At 49.3% G+C, this 14,907-nt stretch overlaps 5 protein-coding genes across 5 annotated transcripts, besides 1 other annotated feature; 3 read left to right on the top strand and 2 right to left on the bottom strand.

Moving 5' to 3' along the window:
* Positions 1–1,764: 1,764 nt before the first annotated feature.
* On the bottom strand, positions 1,765–3,066 carry FPSE_05808 (uncharacterized protein; the record flags this gene model as incomplete). The annotated part of the gene is made up of 2 exons (XM_009258926.1): positions 1,765–2,545; positions 2,594–3,066. 2 exons carry the CDS (start codon positions 3,064–3,066, stop codon positions 1,765–1,767), a joined length of 1,254 nt encoding a protein of 417 aa, XP_009257201.1.
* Positions 3,067–3,197: 131 nt separating this feature from the next.
* Positions 3,198–3,237: a microsatellite.
* A 1,908-nt stretch (positions 3,238–5,145) lies between these two features.
* Positions 5,146–6,900, top strand: FPSE_05809 (uncharacterized protein; the record flags this gene model as incomplete). Its single annotated transcript, XM_009258927.1, has 1 exon — positions 5,146–6,900. One exon carries the CDS (start codon positions 5,146–5,148, stop codon positions 6,898–6,900), a length of 1,755 nt encoding a protein of 584 aa, XP_009257202.1.
* Positions 6,901–8,097: 1,197 nt separating this feature from the next.
* On the top strand, positions 8,098–9,569 carry FPSE_05810 (uncharacterized protein; the record flags this gene model as incomplete). The annotated part of the gene is made up of 3 exons (XM_009258928.1): positions 8,098–8,258; positions 8,316–8,553; positions 8,610–9,569. 3 exons carry the CDS (start codon positions 8,098–8,100, stop codon positions 9,567–9,569), a joined length of 1,359 nt encoding a protein of 452 aa, XP_009257203.1.
* Positions 9,570–10,657: 1,088 nt separating this feature from the next.
* On the top strand, positions 10,658–11,269 carry FPSE_05811 (uncharacterized protein; the record flags this gene model as incomplete). The annotated part of the gene is made up of 1 exon (XM_009258929.1): positions 10,658–11,269. One exon carries the CDS (start codon positions 10,658–10,660, stop codon positions 11,267–11,269), a length of 612 nt encoding a protein of 203 aa, XP_009257204.1.
* Positions 11,270–12,293: 1,024 nt separating this feature from the next.
* FPSE_05812 (uncharacterized protein) lies at positions 12,294–14,351 on the bottom strand (the record flags this gene model as incomplete). Its single annotated transcript, XM_009258930.1, has 4 exons — positions 12,294–12,500; positions 12,551–14,082; positions 14,130–14,261; positions 14,330–14,351. The coding sequence occupies 4 exons, from the start codon at positions 14,349–14,351 to the stop codon at positions 12,294–12,296; spliced, it is 1,893 nt and encodes a 630-aa protein (XP_009257205.1).
* Positions 14,352–14,907: the final 556 nt, after the last annotated feature.

The following is a 14,907-nucleotide window of genomic DNA, read 5'->3' as shown; positions in this document are numbered from 1 at the left end:
CTTATACATACTGAAACACCCCCTCGCACGAAATCGACGTATCCGGTAAGTTTCAACTGATATACCAACCCACCAAGTGCCGGCTACCGAGCCCAATACAAGGTAGTTCCACCAATCACCGCTCAACCTGAGTTCTCCCAGCAATCAGATATCGTGATGCAAAACATCCTTGCGTTTACCGTAGTTGATGAATGATGCCATCTCATAAATACAATTGGACAAGAAAAGAGAAAGGGGAAGTATTAAATGCTGGATCGAGGCTGTTCGGAAGTTTCGGATGTGCTTGAAGGAGGAAAAGTGTCGGTCTTCCGTGGTCTGTCTTGGAGTATATTTGTGCAGATCTGTTCGTCGACTATGTTGAAGGACGTTTGAATGAGTATGCATACGGGTATAAAGATGGCATTTCTATGTATCTAAACAAATGTACGGTCCCGGAGACTGATTCGCCCATATTTCCAGGGCACCTCTTTGAGAGTTTACATGGTAATGATGCATATAGATTAACGTCTCATTCTACCCTGTTTAGACGGCAACAGCACGTCCGATCCTGTGGAGTATTCTTTTGTCTACTTCACAGTAGTAATTTATGAGGAAGAACCAAACATGGCAAAATGAGTTCTTTATGACAAAGCCATGCGTACGTAATCCATTTGCTTCAAGGGTTCTCTCCAAAAGGGGCAAAACAAATCTCTTGACTACAGGTCAATAGCGCCGGAGTCTCAGTTGAGATAAAGCACTTCCGAACTGACAAAGATCTACTGTTCTTATACGTCTGCAAGGTAGTGAACTGCGATTGCTGGTACAAAGAGGATAAATGCGTGTACTTCTGCGTGGCTGCCGTACACACCGGAAGTAGTCACAGTGGCTCATGAGTTACTGATAGGTCATATCTAATCACAACTTCCAGCGTCATGCGTTCTTTGGAAGAGCGCGTCCATGGAACATAAAAATATGATTACAGTCTCAATGTATCTCTTTCACTCCTGCTCGGGCTTGCCACTACATCCCAACCTGAAATAATGCCCTTGGTGCTGGTTTTAAGCCCGACTGTGGTTCCCTTTGATGTATTCTAGGTAACTACATTGACCGCCTTCCAAGGTTGTTTCTTATTGCTTGGTTTATTTCATGTAGACCACTATGTTACGAACAAAGACGCCACACAGAAGTCCTGTGACCATGATTCTCATCAATATTTCTATTAATGAGATCACCTCTGTCTCTCGCAGTCTTCCGGAACATCATCAGACGCATCAACCATCCTTCAGCTATTGGCCGGTCCGAAAAAAATGGCGTCCACCAATCTGCAGCAAGGGCATAGCTTGTACTCACCTCTCGACCGCAATGGCCGCAAAATTTGTCCCTTTCTTGATCAATTGCACGCTTTACACAACGCACCTACTGGGGAGCAGAAAGATTGGCCTCCTAAGTCCCAGGGTACAGAAATAAATAACCCAAGGTTTTACCCTAAAGCAGCATAAAATCTCATACTGTTGTTGTCTCTTATGCTTCCAGCGGCCAATTGTTCTGACATCCTGATAGGAGTCACAGCCCCTAGCCTCATCAGTCACAAATCGGTTGGGAAAACTTGCTGATCGCTAACTCCTCTTCTTCATATTCCTTCTAGTCTAGTATCGCTAATGTAAAGACACAACTATTGAGATGCTACAATGCCAGAAGCAAAAAAAAGCTGACAAACAGCCCAGAAAGAGAGAAAGAAAAGGCACCAGCCCTCCGTGCCGCAATAGCTGCTGATTTTATTGACCATTAGACATACCTCACCTGGACCCAGATGTCTATCCCCTGTGGTCCATAAGCGCTCCGACTTTGTCGTGGCTCTCTCCATAGCTCTCGTCTGTTGTCCCTCTCGGGTTCGCCAATGCCCTCGTCTTGGTTTTGTTCGTCTCTTCCCCTTCCAGCCTGAGCGGGTTGCTTATTCGGATCTTCCTCCGTGTGGCTTTGGTGACTTTCATGGAGTTCCATTTGTTGTCCTGGGGCTTGTTGCGAATCCGCTGGTCGCTTTCCGAGGTTTGGGGTACGTTGATGAGACTCTTTGAGCTTTTCCTCGTCCTGCTCCGTTTTTTCTCGTTTCTGCTGGGCTTCCGCAAGCTGCTTCCGGAGATCTTGGCTGGTTTGCAAAGCATAATCAAGTTGCCCCTGGAGATTCAATTTCTCCGTTAGAGACTGTTGAGTCACCTTGGCCTGCTCCTTCAGCTCTTGTTCTAAACGGCGGGCTGACTCAGCATGCCGTTTAGCATCCTGTTGAGACTGGCTGAGTTGATTATTGAGATCCTGTATTCCCTTCTCGGACACGTCCAACTGCCGCTCTCTCTGCTTCTCACTCTCTTGAGTCACATTGATCTGCTCCTTGAGCTCTCGTCCTAAACGGCTAGCTGCATCAGCACATCGTTTAGCATGCTGTTGAGCCTGACTGAGTTGACTTTCGAGATCCTGTATTGTTTGCTGGGCCTCCTTGGACTGCTGCTCTCTCTCTTGAGTCGCCATGACCTTCTCCTTGAGCTCTTGTTCTGCACGGCGATGAGCCTGACTGGATTGATTTTTGAGATCTTGTATTCTCTGCTAGGACACCTGATACTGCTTATCTCTCTGTTTTTCGCGCTCTTGGGCCTTATTGACCTGCTCATTGAGAAGCCTGTTGCTTTGGCGAGCCTCATCAAGCTCTGTACGTAGATGTTGAACATTCTGGTTGGTCTGTCCGAGCTTCTCCTCGAGCTCATTCCGATCTGTCTGAAAGTGTTGTTCTAAACGGCGAGCTAAACTAGCTTTCTGTTCAACATCCTGTTTGGCCTGGCTGATTTGGTTTTCGAGATTCTTTATCTGTTCTCGAGTCTTCTCCGCAGTCGATTGATGTTCTGCGACTGCCTTGTCGTATTGTTCCCGTAGTAGCGTCATTTGTTGATGGCATTTGTTCTCTCTCTGGACTTCAGACTTTTCCAGTCCCATTTTCTTGTTGAATTCTCTTATTCGTTGCGTTTTCCAAAACTGCACGGGGCTGGGGAATTCACTAGTTCCGTTTAGCTGAGGATCGGGATTTTGCGACATGATCATAATTGCGATGCGGGTGTAAATTTGGTGATTGCAGTAACGCTGATGATGGTAACGATTGTGATGATATTGTTATTATCTGTGAATGATGCAAAGAGAAGAATGGAGAAGAGGAGTCATGTTGGAAAGAAGGATATCTACCTACCTGCCTGCCTACTTACTTACTTATTTACCACGGCAGGTACTACCTACCCCCTCAGATATAGCGGGAGGATGGGGGTCAGGATGGCTACAGACCAAAGACAATATTTTCTTACCTCTTTATGTATTAGATACGTTTTGAGAAGGATCAGATCAGCAGGCCTTCAGACTGTTGTATTGATGTTTGGTCTGCAGGCCATTCTTATACTCCCCTAGACACTCTGGGTATCAGAAAAATTGACCGACGGGAGCATAAGAGACAAAATTATTAGGTCACTTAGACTATACTTCTTAGACCACTTATTTTTATAGCCTAAGACTTAGGAGGCCAGCTTCTCTGCTACCCACTAGGCTGGCAAGGCTTGTGGTTACTCTCATCCTCACGAATGAAGACTGGTAAACTACTAAGAAAGACAAAACGATACAGACATATCAAGACTGTGATTGTGTGGCAAAAGTGACATTATTCAGCCAAGCCAAAGAAGGCAACATGCTTTGAGGTTAGTCAAGCCACTGTAGAAAACCCGTTTCAGATAGCATGACGAATCCCTTCCAAACAAAGAAAGGTTCCGTGGCGCCAAGGCGTTGGGAATAAAGTCAATTCGGCGATGGGGGGCGTTAAAAGATTGATCTGATAAGATTACGGAACGGAGAAGAATGCGAACCTGAGACGTGTGATTTCCGAGGCTTGGTGCATTAGACAAGGAATTTGTTTAGTACATAGTTAGAGCTAGACTCCGTAAGTCTAGTTCACTTGATGCCGATATCGCCAGACAAGAGGTGGAATGATGGGAATAACTTGGTGTCATGGTCTAGTGCAAAGCTGAGTCGAGGTAGTTTGCCTCAGCTCTTGTAGAAAGATGATATTCCCGTAACGTAAGATTTACTTTGACCCACCGATTACTTTAATCCCAGGCGGCCTCTCTTTCATCAGGTCGTCAGGGTATCTAGTGTACCCTCGTGTCCTTCCTGAATCAATCTAGACCATCTTGTAGTGGAGTGAGCTGACTTGATAAAATTTTGCATCTCACTAGAGACCCGACAATGTGGAATAATGACCCGATTGGAGAAATACATCCGTCAAGCCAAGAGGACCGACTTGTTATCAATCAGTTTGTCCTTTTCCCTTTTGCGGCTCAAGTCCGTGATATCCGATATCCGTGCGTCCGAACAGACCATGAAACTTTTTGCCTTTGCCTTTTAGATTCGATACTACGTAGCATCTTTTGTCTGAATCGGCATCGAGTGGACGAGAGAGAGAGAGAGAGACCTGCGTAACCGTCAAACGGACAGGTCCGAGGGCGATGATCTTTTCTGCATGTGGAATCTGAGCTGTTGCATCGGCAAATCCGTTCCTGTGAGACACTGAAGTCTAGGCAGCTGTAAAAGAACCCTGCAGTGTCTTTTCACGCTTGGTTTAGAGAGGGAATGATGGTCGGCTCACTTTTGACTAACGCCAAGAAGTGTGAATCCACTGTTGTTGATCCTAGGTTCGGAGCGTGATGTGACTTTGAGTTGCAGAGCCGTTGTACCTATTGACTGCCTACTACCAGGTGCCCAGGTAAGTTGTATTTGTTGCTGTTGAGCGTTGCAATGCTCAAATTCAACGTTGAAAACTGAATGATAATATCTAGTCAAATTTTACATTATATGCCCTTGTCAACACACACAAGTAGCACTTAAACACCTAATAGCAACTTTTCATCCGCCACATCCATCATTTAGTCCCCTAAATGCGCTAATTAAGCTCCTAGCGCTGCAGTGGTCTCATGATCCACTCCACTGTAGAATCCTCCACCAAAAATTCTTGCCTTTTAGAGTTATCTAATCAATCTGCAGTCTTGATCCACCACCTTTTTAAAGGTCGCCATTCTCACCCTCGTTTCCCAAGATGTAACCCTTTACTCTTCCCTCAGTCTCTATGAGATAGTATACCCCATCATGTCCCTCAAAGAAACAAACGAGGCCAACCATGAGGCCAAGGCGTCAACGCCTGCCGAGGCAGTGCGCGACATCACATCGCCTGGTGTTCAGCGCATCAAGGCCATGTCAGAGGTCATCACCATGACGGATCGCATCTTTATCTTTCTAGGTGTCTTCCTCATCTCTTACGCCTACGGTCTCGACGGCACAGTTCGCTACGCCTACCAACCGTCAGCCCTAAACGAATTCAAGGAGCACTCTCTGCAGTCCTCAGTCAACACCCTCCGCGCCGTCATCGCCGCTGCTGCTCAGCCTACCGCTGGTAAAATTGCTGATGTCTTTGGCCGTGTCGAACTCATTTGCATTTCGGTATTCTTCTACACCATCGGTACTGTCATCGAGGCTGCCTCGCAGAATCTTGATACCTACTCTGCCGGTGCTGTCATTTACCAGATTGGTTATACCATGATTTTATTACTGGTCGAAGTCATTATTGGAGATATCACCTCGGTCAGATCTCGTCTGTTCTTCAGTTATATCCCTGCTCTGCCCTTTATCATCAACACCTGGGTTAGTGGCGACGTCACAGCTGCTGTGCTCGGTGCTACAACCTGGCGATGGGGAATCGGCATGTGGTGTATCATCTACCCCGTCTGCGCCCTTCCTCTCATCGTCAGTCTCCTTGTTGTTGGTCGCCGCGCAAAGAAGCAGGGCCACCTCGTTGGCTATCGATCATCTTTCCAGCAACTCGGTCTCAAGAGCTTCACCGTTGAACTCTTCTGGCTTCTCGACATTATCGGAGTTATCCTACTTATTGCTGTCTTCGCCTTGCTTCTCGTTCCCTTGACCATCGCTGGTGGTTTCGAGAGCAAGTGGTCTTCCCCTCAAGTTGTTGCCCCTCTTGTCGTCGGCTTCGTCTGCATCCCCGTATTCGTTGTCTGGGAGCTTCGCGCTCCTCATCCGCTCGTACCCTTCCACCACATGAAGGACCGGTCCGTCTGGGCCCCCATGGGCATCGCGTGCATGCTCAACTTTGCCTGGACAATGCAGGGCGATTATCTCTACACCGTCCTCCAGGTCTCGTTCAACTTCAGCATCAAGGCGGCTACCCGGGTCCAGTCTCTCTACTCCTTTGCGAGTGTCATCACCGGCACGATTCTCGGCCTTATCGTCTACAAAGTGCGCCGCTTCAAAGTTTTTATCGTATCCGGCACGTGTCTGTTCCTTGTCGCCTTTGGTCTGCTCATCCGCTACCGAGGTGACCCCAGCGACTCGAACCAATCCGGTGTCATCGGCGCTCAGATCCTCCTCGGTATCGCGGGTGGAATGTTCCCCTACCCCGCCCAGGCCTCTCTCCAGGCCTACGTTACCCACGAGCGACTTGCTGTCATGACAGGTCTGTACCTGGCCCTGTACCAAGTCGGATCCGCCATGGGCAATGCTGTGTCGGGCGCCATCTGGACCCAGGTCTTGCCCGCCCGTTTGGCTTCCAGCTTCTCCGGCTTCGGAAACGAGACCCTTGCCGTGTACACCTACTCGCAGCCTCTTTCCGCCATCCTCGACTTCCCTGTCGGCTCCGTTGAGCGCGATGCCATGATTGACGCGTACAAGCATGTGCAGAGGCTGCTTACCATTACTGGTATCTGCCTGTGTATCCCTCTTATCGCCTTTTCTCTGTGCTTGCGTAACCCCAAGCTCACTGATCAGCAGAACCTGGTTGAGGATGACAAGCCGAGTGAGGCTACTGAGCGCACCGCCCGTGCTAGTGCTTGATTTGGCAAGAAATTGGACGTTTCGGATATTTAAAAGTTGATATAATGATATAATACTGTAATTGGATAAGCCTGTGGCTATGTTGTATGTATACCTATACTTGGTTAGTTGCCGTGATTGTGGCTGGAACTTGAAGTTGTGAATACGTTAAATCGAACGTCGATCTATACTGTCACCATCAATTGACTTCTTTATTGACCAATTTACCAGGCTCTGATTAGGCCTCACAAAAGATTACCGTTGATGCAACCCTCAATCGTTCGCCAATCTATATTTAGATCCGTCTTCCCGTTTCTCAACCCGACCTCCAGACAATGCTCAGTGACATTCAACAAAGCAATTGTATAACGCCAAATACTGATAAACTCAATGCCCATTAAGCATAATTTAAAGCATGCATCACAAACCTACACCGCAAAAGTTCATCTTCCAATCATTTGTCTATTCGGCTATCAGACCACTCACTTTCAAAAGCCTCTCTGCAAGGTACCGACACGGGACAACCAATATCTCTGATCTGATCTTCTTCAGCCGTATTATCCTCAGCTGCAGATCGCTTCGGAGGATTCGTCTCCTTTTGTCGGCTCAGCTTACTGATCGTCGCATACACCCTCTCACCAAAAAGCAACCATAGCGCTCAAACCATCTCCGAGCCAATACAATCCCACTTCCATATGCATCCCTCGTATGAGGGGGGAAAAACTCTCCGAAGATAACGTTTTTCTACTCTCTTCACACGACATATTCTTTGTGACACGTGTTCATGCTGCAATTGCAATACGAGGACTTCCATCCATATGCAGGAACCAGCATAGTCTTTTGCATCAAAGCCGACTAATGTGGAGATCAACACTCAAAGACTATTGACAATATTATTCTCTGGGTGGCGCGGCTGAAGAGTCGAGGGCCTCAATGTATGCGGAATTGGGTTGTATTGCAGGGTGTTCCCCCTTGCCGTTGCATATACATATGTATAAGTGGCTTACGCCTTTAAGGTGTTGGGAGCTATCACTGCATATCGCAATGTGAAGCGTCACTTTTCTTTTCTGCAGGACTCGAAAGGTAGTAGTTGCGAGAAAAAGAAAGCAGGTATATAAACCATGGTTATAACCACAGAAGACTCGATTCATCAACCACGCCTTTCGAGTCAAAGGCATCCATTCGTTACTGTCACTCGTTTCTGACACTCTTTTCACCATGAAGGGTTCGTTTGCCTCTCTCGTCGCCTTGCTGGCTGTCAATGTTGTTGCAACACCTAGTTTCCGCAACATCTTTGGTCTTGAGAAAAGACAAGCTGGACGATGCGGGACAGGTTTTGGAGGTGTATGCGCTGCTAATGAGTGCTGTTCAAGCGCTGGGTAAGTCATCTTCCTTCATCCCCCACTATGTCTTTGCATGATCTGATAGTGGTCAAGTTGGTGTGGAACGGGATACCTTTACTGCTCTGCCCCGTCGTGTCAGATAGAGTACGGCCCTGGTTGTGATGCGAATGTCAGACCTACTGGGCCTGATACTACCAATGTTGCAAGGCCGAAGGTGGGAAGTATTCCATACGGACAGGCGATCTATCGGTGCAATCGAAATGGCGATATTGCCATAACGTATGATGATGGTCCGTATACTTATACCGAAGATCTGCTTGATCTGCTCCAAGTAAGTTCCTGATCTACACATCACATCTATTCACGACTATCGTCTGACAGCAACAGCGCTACAATGTCAAAGCAACATTCTACATCACAGGTCGCAATCTCGGCAAGGGCGCCATTAACGATCCCGCAACCCCATGGCCTGGCCTGATCCGCCGCATGATTCGTGACGGTCACCAGATCGCCAGTCACACATGGTCTCATCAGCGTCTTACCACTCTATCGCGCGCCAAGTTCTGGAACCAGATGATCTTCAACGAGATCGCCTTTGCGGACATACTGGGCTACTTCCCAACGTACATGCGTCCCCCGTACTCAGCCAGCAACGCTACTACCGATGCTTGGCTAGGCGAGCTGGGATATCATGTCACCTACTTCAACTTGGATACTGAAGGTTATCTGCACGACAGCCCAAACACCATCGGTACCTCGAAGCAGATCTGGGATACCACCGTAGAGGGTAAATCCCCTGCGAGTAACAAGTGGCTTCACATCGAGCACGACCCTGTGTACCAGAGCGTGTACAACCTCACAGAGTACATGCTCAAGTCTCTTGTCCGCAACAACTTCCGCGGCGTAACAGTCGGCGAGTGCCTCGAGGATCCCAAAGCAAACTGGTACCGTTCAGTTACCCCCTCATCTGCCTCTACCACTACGACAGCGGCCACCAGCTCTGCTACGTTCCCGCTGACTACAAACGGACGTTGCGGTTCTCGACACGGTGGCGCAACGTGCAGAGGAGAGTTCAATGGCGAGACGTGCTGTTCGCAGAACGGGTGGTGCGGGAGTACGGATGCGCACTGCGGGAGGGGATGCCAACCTGTCTTCGGTACGTGCAGTGGGGTTTCGGAGCCGGCGGGACCGGAGCCGACTGCAACGAACCCGGGCCGATGCGGTTCTGCCTTTGGAGGCAAGAAATGTGATCAGTGGGATCCGTGTTGCTCGAGAGCTGGATGGTGTGGAACTTCAAGTGATCACTGTGGGAGCGGATGTCAGAGCGCATTCGGAACATGCAATTGAGGAGTCGTCACTGCTAAAACTTGGTTACTGGTTGTTATGGTAGCATCGGCATTGACTATGACGAGAAGGATTGGGATTGTCTCCATTAAAGGAATCGAGCTTCACTTGGCGAAAATAAAGGGTCAAGGCAGCGAGCGGGAATAATGGCTTGCCAGAGTTTGGGTAATTGGTGGATGCAGCCCAGAACTAGGGGGTTTCAGCAGGTGGCGGGGGGGTTCAGTAGGCCGGGTTTAACGGTAAGTCCCTGGCCATCTTGTCCGAGCGTCTGCCTTAGCAGGTAGTTAATTTAAATTTCAGGGGGCAAATAATAAGTGATGGCCCAATTGATCGAGTCATTTTATCCTAGCGAGAGAGCTTATTTACATGAACGAATTTCCCATGATAAGCGAGGGTACTGTTTTGTACATAGAGAGTAGTCTGTAGTAAATACTTCTCTCCATCGTGAAAACATGTTGGCGGTTGGCTCCTGGAACGTCCTTTGTTTGTCTATTTAGAATTTACTGTCTATCCCGCAAAGAGACGAGATCGTCGATGCAAAAACCTCAGCTGTAAGCGCCAAGGCTTAGCCCCAACATTCAGCCAGCGCTATCGGCACTTTATGACATGTTCCAAGACGCCCTCCAAGGTATCGATCAGCACAAAACAAGAAACCTCGCATTCCGATACCCCAGTAATTGTAGGGCTGATTCGCATTGGTCAACTGCATCTGTGACTCAAGTGTGATGGCAAGCTTTGCTGGTGAAAAAGCAAAGAAAAACACCCCCTGAATTGCTTCAGGTTCCACCCGATATATGACATATGGCCTACCAAACCTGGGCACTGCTTTTTAGGTCCCGACAAGGAAAGGTGCCGCCAGCGGTGAGGCTAATATAGTGATGTGTAAAGTGAGCTTGTCTGCCTGGGCTGCCTAGACTAAGATAACTTAGCCAGAGGCTAGAACTGTAGTCTTGTCTTTACCCCGGAACATGCCAAACTATTAAAGACCATCTTCTCCCATCCCCTTTTCTCTCTCTTGTCCCTCCCATCTTTACTTACCTCAACTCAGTAATCATCAGTCTTCACTCGTTAGACACTCTCATACCATCAAAATGCAGTCCATCGTTATCGCCTCCCTCCTGGCCACCGCCGTCTCGGCCAACGTCAACTTCATGGCCAACCCCATCATGAAGCGCGGTGCCATCGAGGCTCGCCAGACCGGCCTCCCTTCCCTCGGTGACATCAGCGAGGAGTGCCAGTCCGCCGTTGTAGAGATCGCCCAGGGCGTCCCTACTCCCGCCCCCGAGATCGTCTCTGATCTCCTCAAGAACCCCCAGACCGACCCTTGCAGCTTCAGCACCCCCGCCTCGCTCTCCAGCGAGTACGCCGACTACAGCTCCTCCATCATCGCCTGGTACGGCAAGAACCAGGACGATATCATGTCCGCTGTCAAGGAGTGCCCTGAGCTTGCTTCGCTCGCCAGCCTTGTCCCTGTCTGCGAGGCTTCTGCTACTGCTGCCCCCATCTCCACCCGCCTCACTGCCACCACCACTGGTGTTGTTCCTCCCGTTGTCTCTTCTGCCGACGAGACCGCCAAGACTCCCGCCGCTACTCCTACCTCCGGTGGCTCTTCCCCCGTTGAGACCAACGGTGCTGTCGCTCGTGAGGGCGGTCTTCTCTACGTCGCCGCCGCTGCTGTTGCCGGTGTTGTTGCTGCTCTCTAAATCTGAGATGGTAACAGATGGACTGTTGGATAAGGCATTTAAGATTAATAGTTTTTAATACAAACACGTATCTTTCGTGCCAACTTGGAGCATTCGTAAGATTTGATGTGATATTAGTGATGTTGTTAACCGTTTAAGCATAACGCCACAAACCGATTAGTTCAGCCATGTCTCGTATAAATTGGCCGATGGTAGCCACAGCGCTTACAGTTGTCAGCTCTGAGTTGATACTTTCAGGGATCAAGGGACAACACAAATGCAACAGAACGGTCGAGAATTCCAACGATCCATATCACAGCCAAAGCCTACTGTTACAACTGCTCTGCATCAGTCGGAACATACTAACATTAAAACTCATATCCAGTGTTAATGGTCAACTAATGGAGTGAGACACATTCGATCTAAACAGAGATATGAGTTTAACGGTCAATCCTAGTACTGCAACAATATGAATAAGACAGTGATCAAGTCAATAAGCCGCAGGGCTCGTGGCATGTTGTTCATTCTTTCAGTCCTGGTGAAAGATAAGCATTGTTATTTGATCGTTACTTGCTTGGACTGAGATATGCGAGATTGATGAAGGATGCAAATATATCAATCTGGTTGTCAAATACCTATCTCTCTCTCTTGAGCTGTACACTATCCAATTGACAATACTAACCATAACCTCAGGTTCACCACATGAAACAAGTCACAAGGCCAGCAACCTCTCGCAAACATGAGACAGTAACATAACTACAGCATCAAACCCACTAACGAGTGTATCAAACTCCAAACACGCCAAAGCAAAGTAGGCTTCTTATCTACATTCATCCTCACCCCCATCCCCATCCTCTAGGTTCTCCCAGACTGTTCTGTTCTGTTCTGTGCTTCTCATTGCTTATACCTGTTCCCCACAACTCCACCTCTCCAGTTACATGGCTCTTTTGACTGACAAAGACTGGTATCCTGCCTGGGTGAGTCAAGCCAGCCCAGACTCGAGCCTGCTCGCTGTCTAACGTCTGCCTTCCGTCTTTTGCAAGATTTATCGGTTATCCGTCAAGCTACCGACAAACGACGGATCCTTGACACTGCCGCCGGCATCTCCAAGTCCAGCAATTGGTCGGTTGTAGCTGAAGCCTTGGAATTGGTTCTGCATTGTCTGTGACAGCATGGGGCCATCAACAAAGGAATCTTGGGGCGCTTCAGATGTGAATTCGGGGTCAAAGTTGGTTGTGTCCAAAGCGTCGGCCTGTTCATGTCAGTAAGATTCAAGACTAAAATAGGATACGGAATACATACCACACTGGGCTTGAATGTGGGCTCGTACTTGCGCTGAAGCAACTTCCTCCAGTCAATAGCATGGAAGAAGGGGTGCGCCTTGATTTCAGCTGAGCCGTTGGCTCCCAGTCGCTCCTCAGGGTTACGGTTGAGGAGTTTGGTGAGGAGATCCTTGGCGGCTGGAGGAACCACATCCGAGAAGTGAAGAGGCTCTGATAGAATCTTGCGGTACATCTCGTTGGTGTTTTCGTCGTAAAAGGGTGGCAGGCCCGTCAACATCTCATAAAGCAGAACACCAAGGGTCCACCAATCGACAGTCTTGTTGTATCCTTGACCCATCAACAGCTCAGGCGCCAGGTACTCAGGAGTACCGCAGAAAGTGTTAGTTCGGTCCTCATCCTTCATGTCAAGCTTGCAAAGACCAAAGTCGCACAGAGCGATGTGGCCTTGGTAATCGAGGAGAATGTTCTCGGGCTTGAGATCTCGGTAGATCACGCTGAAACCGTGCAGACATTCCAGAGCACAGAGAAGTTCGGCAGTGTAAAAGCGTGATCGGTTGACGTCGAATCGGTGCTCCTTTTGCAAGTGGTGGAACAGCTCACCTCCGTTGACAAAGGCCAGGACAAAGTAGAGCTTCTCTGGTGATTGGAAACTGAACTTTAGTGGTACAATGAAGGGGTTGTTGATCTGTGCCAGCACAGACCGTTCGGCAAGTGTATGGGCGACTTCAGACCGCGAGATGATGTGTGCCTTGCGGATTGTTTTGAGGGCGTAGATTCGGTTCGTGTCCTTCTTGCGCACCTGCATGACCTTACCGAAACTGCCCTTGCCGACCAGCTTGAGAAGTTCGAAATCCTCAATCTTGAGCTTGCCTGCTCGAGTCTCGACGTAGTCAACGCCGACCTTGATCTTTCCGGTTCCGTACTGCACGTCAACCCACTCGGCACCCTGGTGGCCGTGACGCGCTGCGAATTCGGCAGCCGCCTTCTCGCGATCCTTTTTGCTGGCCTTGGGGTCCTCGACGTACTGCTGTCGCTCCTCGAATCGGGGGTTGATGCGTACGACACCCAAAAAGATATCCTGGCTTCGACCGGATCCGGGTGGTGCCGTCGGGTTGCGCATGTACAGGTGGATGACGAGCTCTGTCACTCTTGAAACATCGAACTTGTATTGGGTGTTTCCGCCAGCCCAGAGGGGGTTCTCGGGGTTTCCGTCGACTGAGTTGACAAAGACCTGGACCTTGTCGAAATCGAGGAGGGCGTACGGCATGTACTTGCCAGAAATTCTGCCGTGGTTGGTCGGGATACCGTTGAAACCACCAGCAGACGACTGCGGTCTTCCGTTGGAGAATCCGGCAGCGCGCTGTGAGGAGCTGGGTCGAACGGAACCGGAAATGGCGCTTCCAGAGGACATCGATCCTTGGTGTGATGAAGCAAATGCACTTCGGTGCTGCTCGGGGAGGGAAAATCCTTGGCCTTCATGGAGTGTAACGACGAGGATACCGGGCTTGGGTGGCTTGACTACGGGAGACTGTGTCATGGCCTCAGAGGCGGCTGTACTCGTTAGTCGTTAGACCTTTGTCCCAGTTTGATATGCTCACCTATGGCACTTTCGGTCGTGGGTGTGACGGCACCGCTGGCTTGAGCCTCCTTCTCTTTGTCGGTGATGGTTGAAGTAGACGGTGACCGAGAAAAGGGGCTCAAGGATTGACCCAGATGGGTTTCCTTTAACTCTGATGGATGTTAGCTGTTGCGACTGGTCGTTGGGGGTCAGCCAGATAAATACTGGATGTAAACATACTCTTGGTGAGCTTCCAAGACATGGCTGCGACTGTTAATGAGGTGTTTGCTAGACAAGAAAAAGGTGCTATCGACAAAGTCGATAACTTGGAGCAGAGAGACGAAGTCTGCGCTCGCTGACAAACTCCTGATCAAGCAAAAAGGCAGATGGTGAGAGTACGGTAGAGGATTCAAGTGGATGATTTGTAACCCCGCATATAAACGTGGAGAGAGCGTAGACCGGCCGCTTTGAGTCGAAAGTTTGCAGGTCGAAATGAAGGCGAAAGGAAGATTGCGCGCCAACGATCTGGAAAAGAGTGAGATCGAAGGGAAGATGGGAGAGTTTTGTTGTCAAGTCCAAGTCGAGCCCAGGTCAGGTCAGGTATGAGGAGGCGAAGCAACAAGAGCCCGAGACGAGACGAGCCGAGCCCAGATGGCACCTAGACCTAGTGGACGTGAACGGGGGGCATGGAAAGAAGGGGAGCCGTCCGTGGCGGTGGACCTTTGAGATGGATAGCTTCAGGGGATATGCACTGTGACTAGAGTTTGTGCAGCGCTGTTTAAGTGCTGTAAACACAGTGTCTCAGTCTGCGACACAGG

The sequence above is a fragment of the Fusarium pseudograminearum genome, chromosome 3 (assembly GCF_000303195.2).
Source record: "Fusarium pseudograminearum CS3096 chromosome 3, whole genome shotgun sequence".
NCBI lineage: Eukaryota > Fungi > Ascomycota > Sordariomycetes > Hypocreales > Nectriaceae > Fusarium > Fusarium pseudograminearum.
This window is presented reverse-complemented; position numbering and strand designations above follow the sequence as displayed.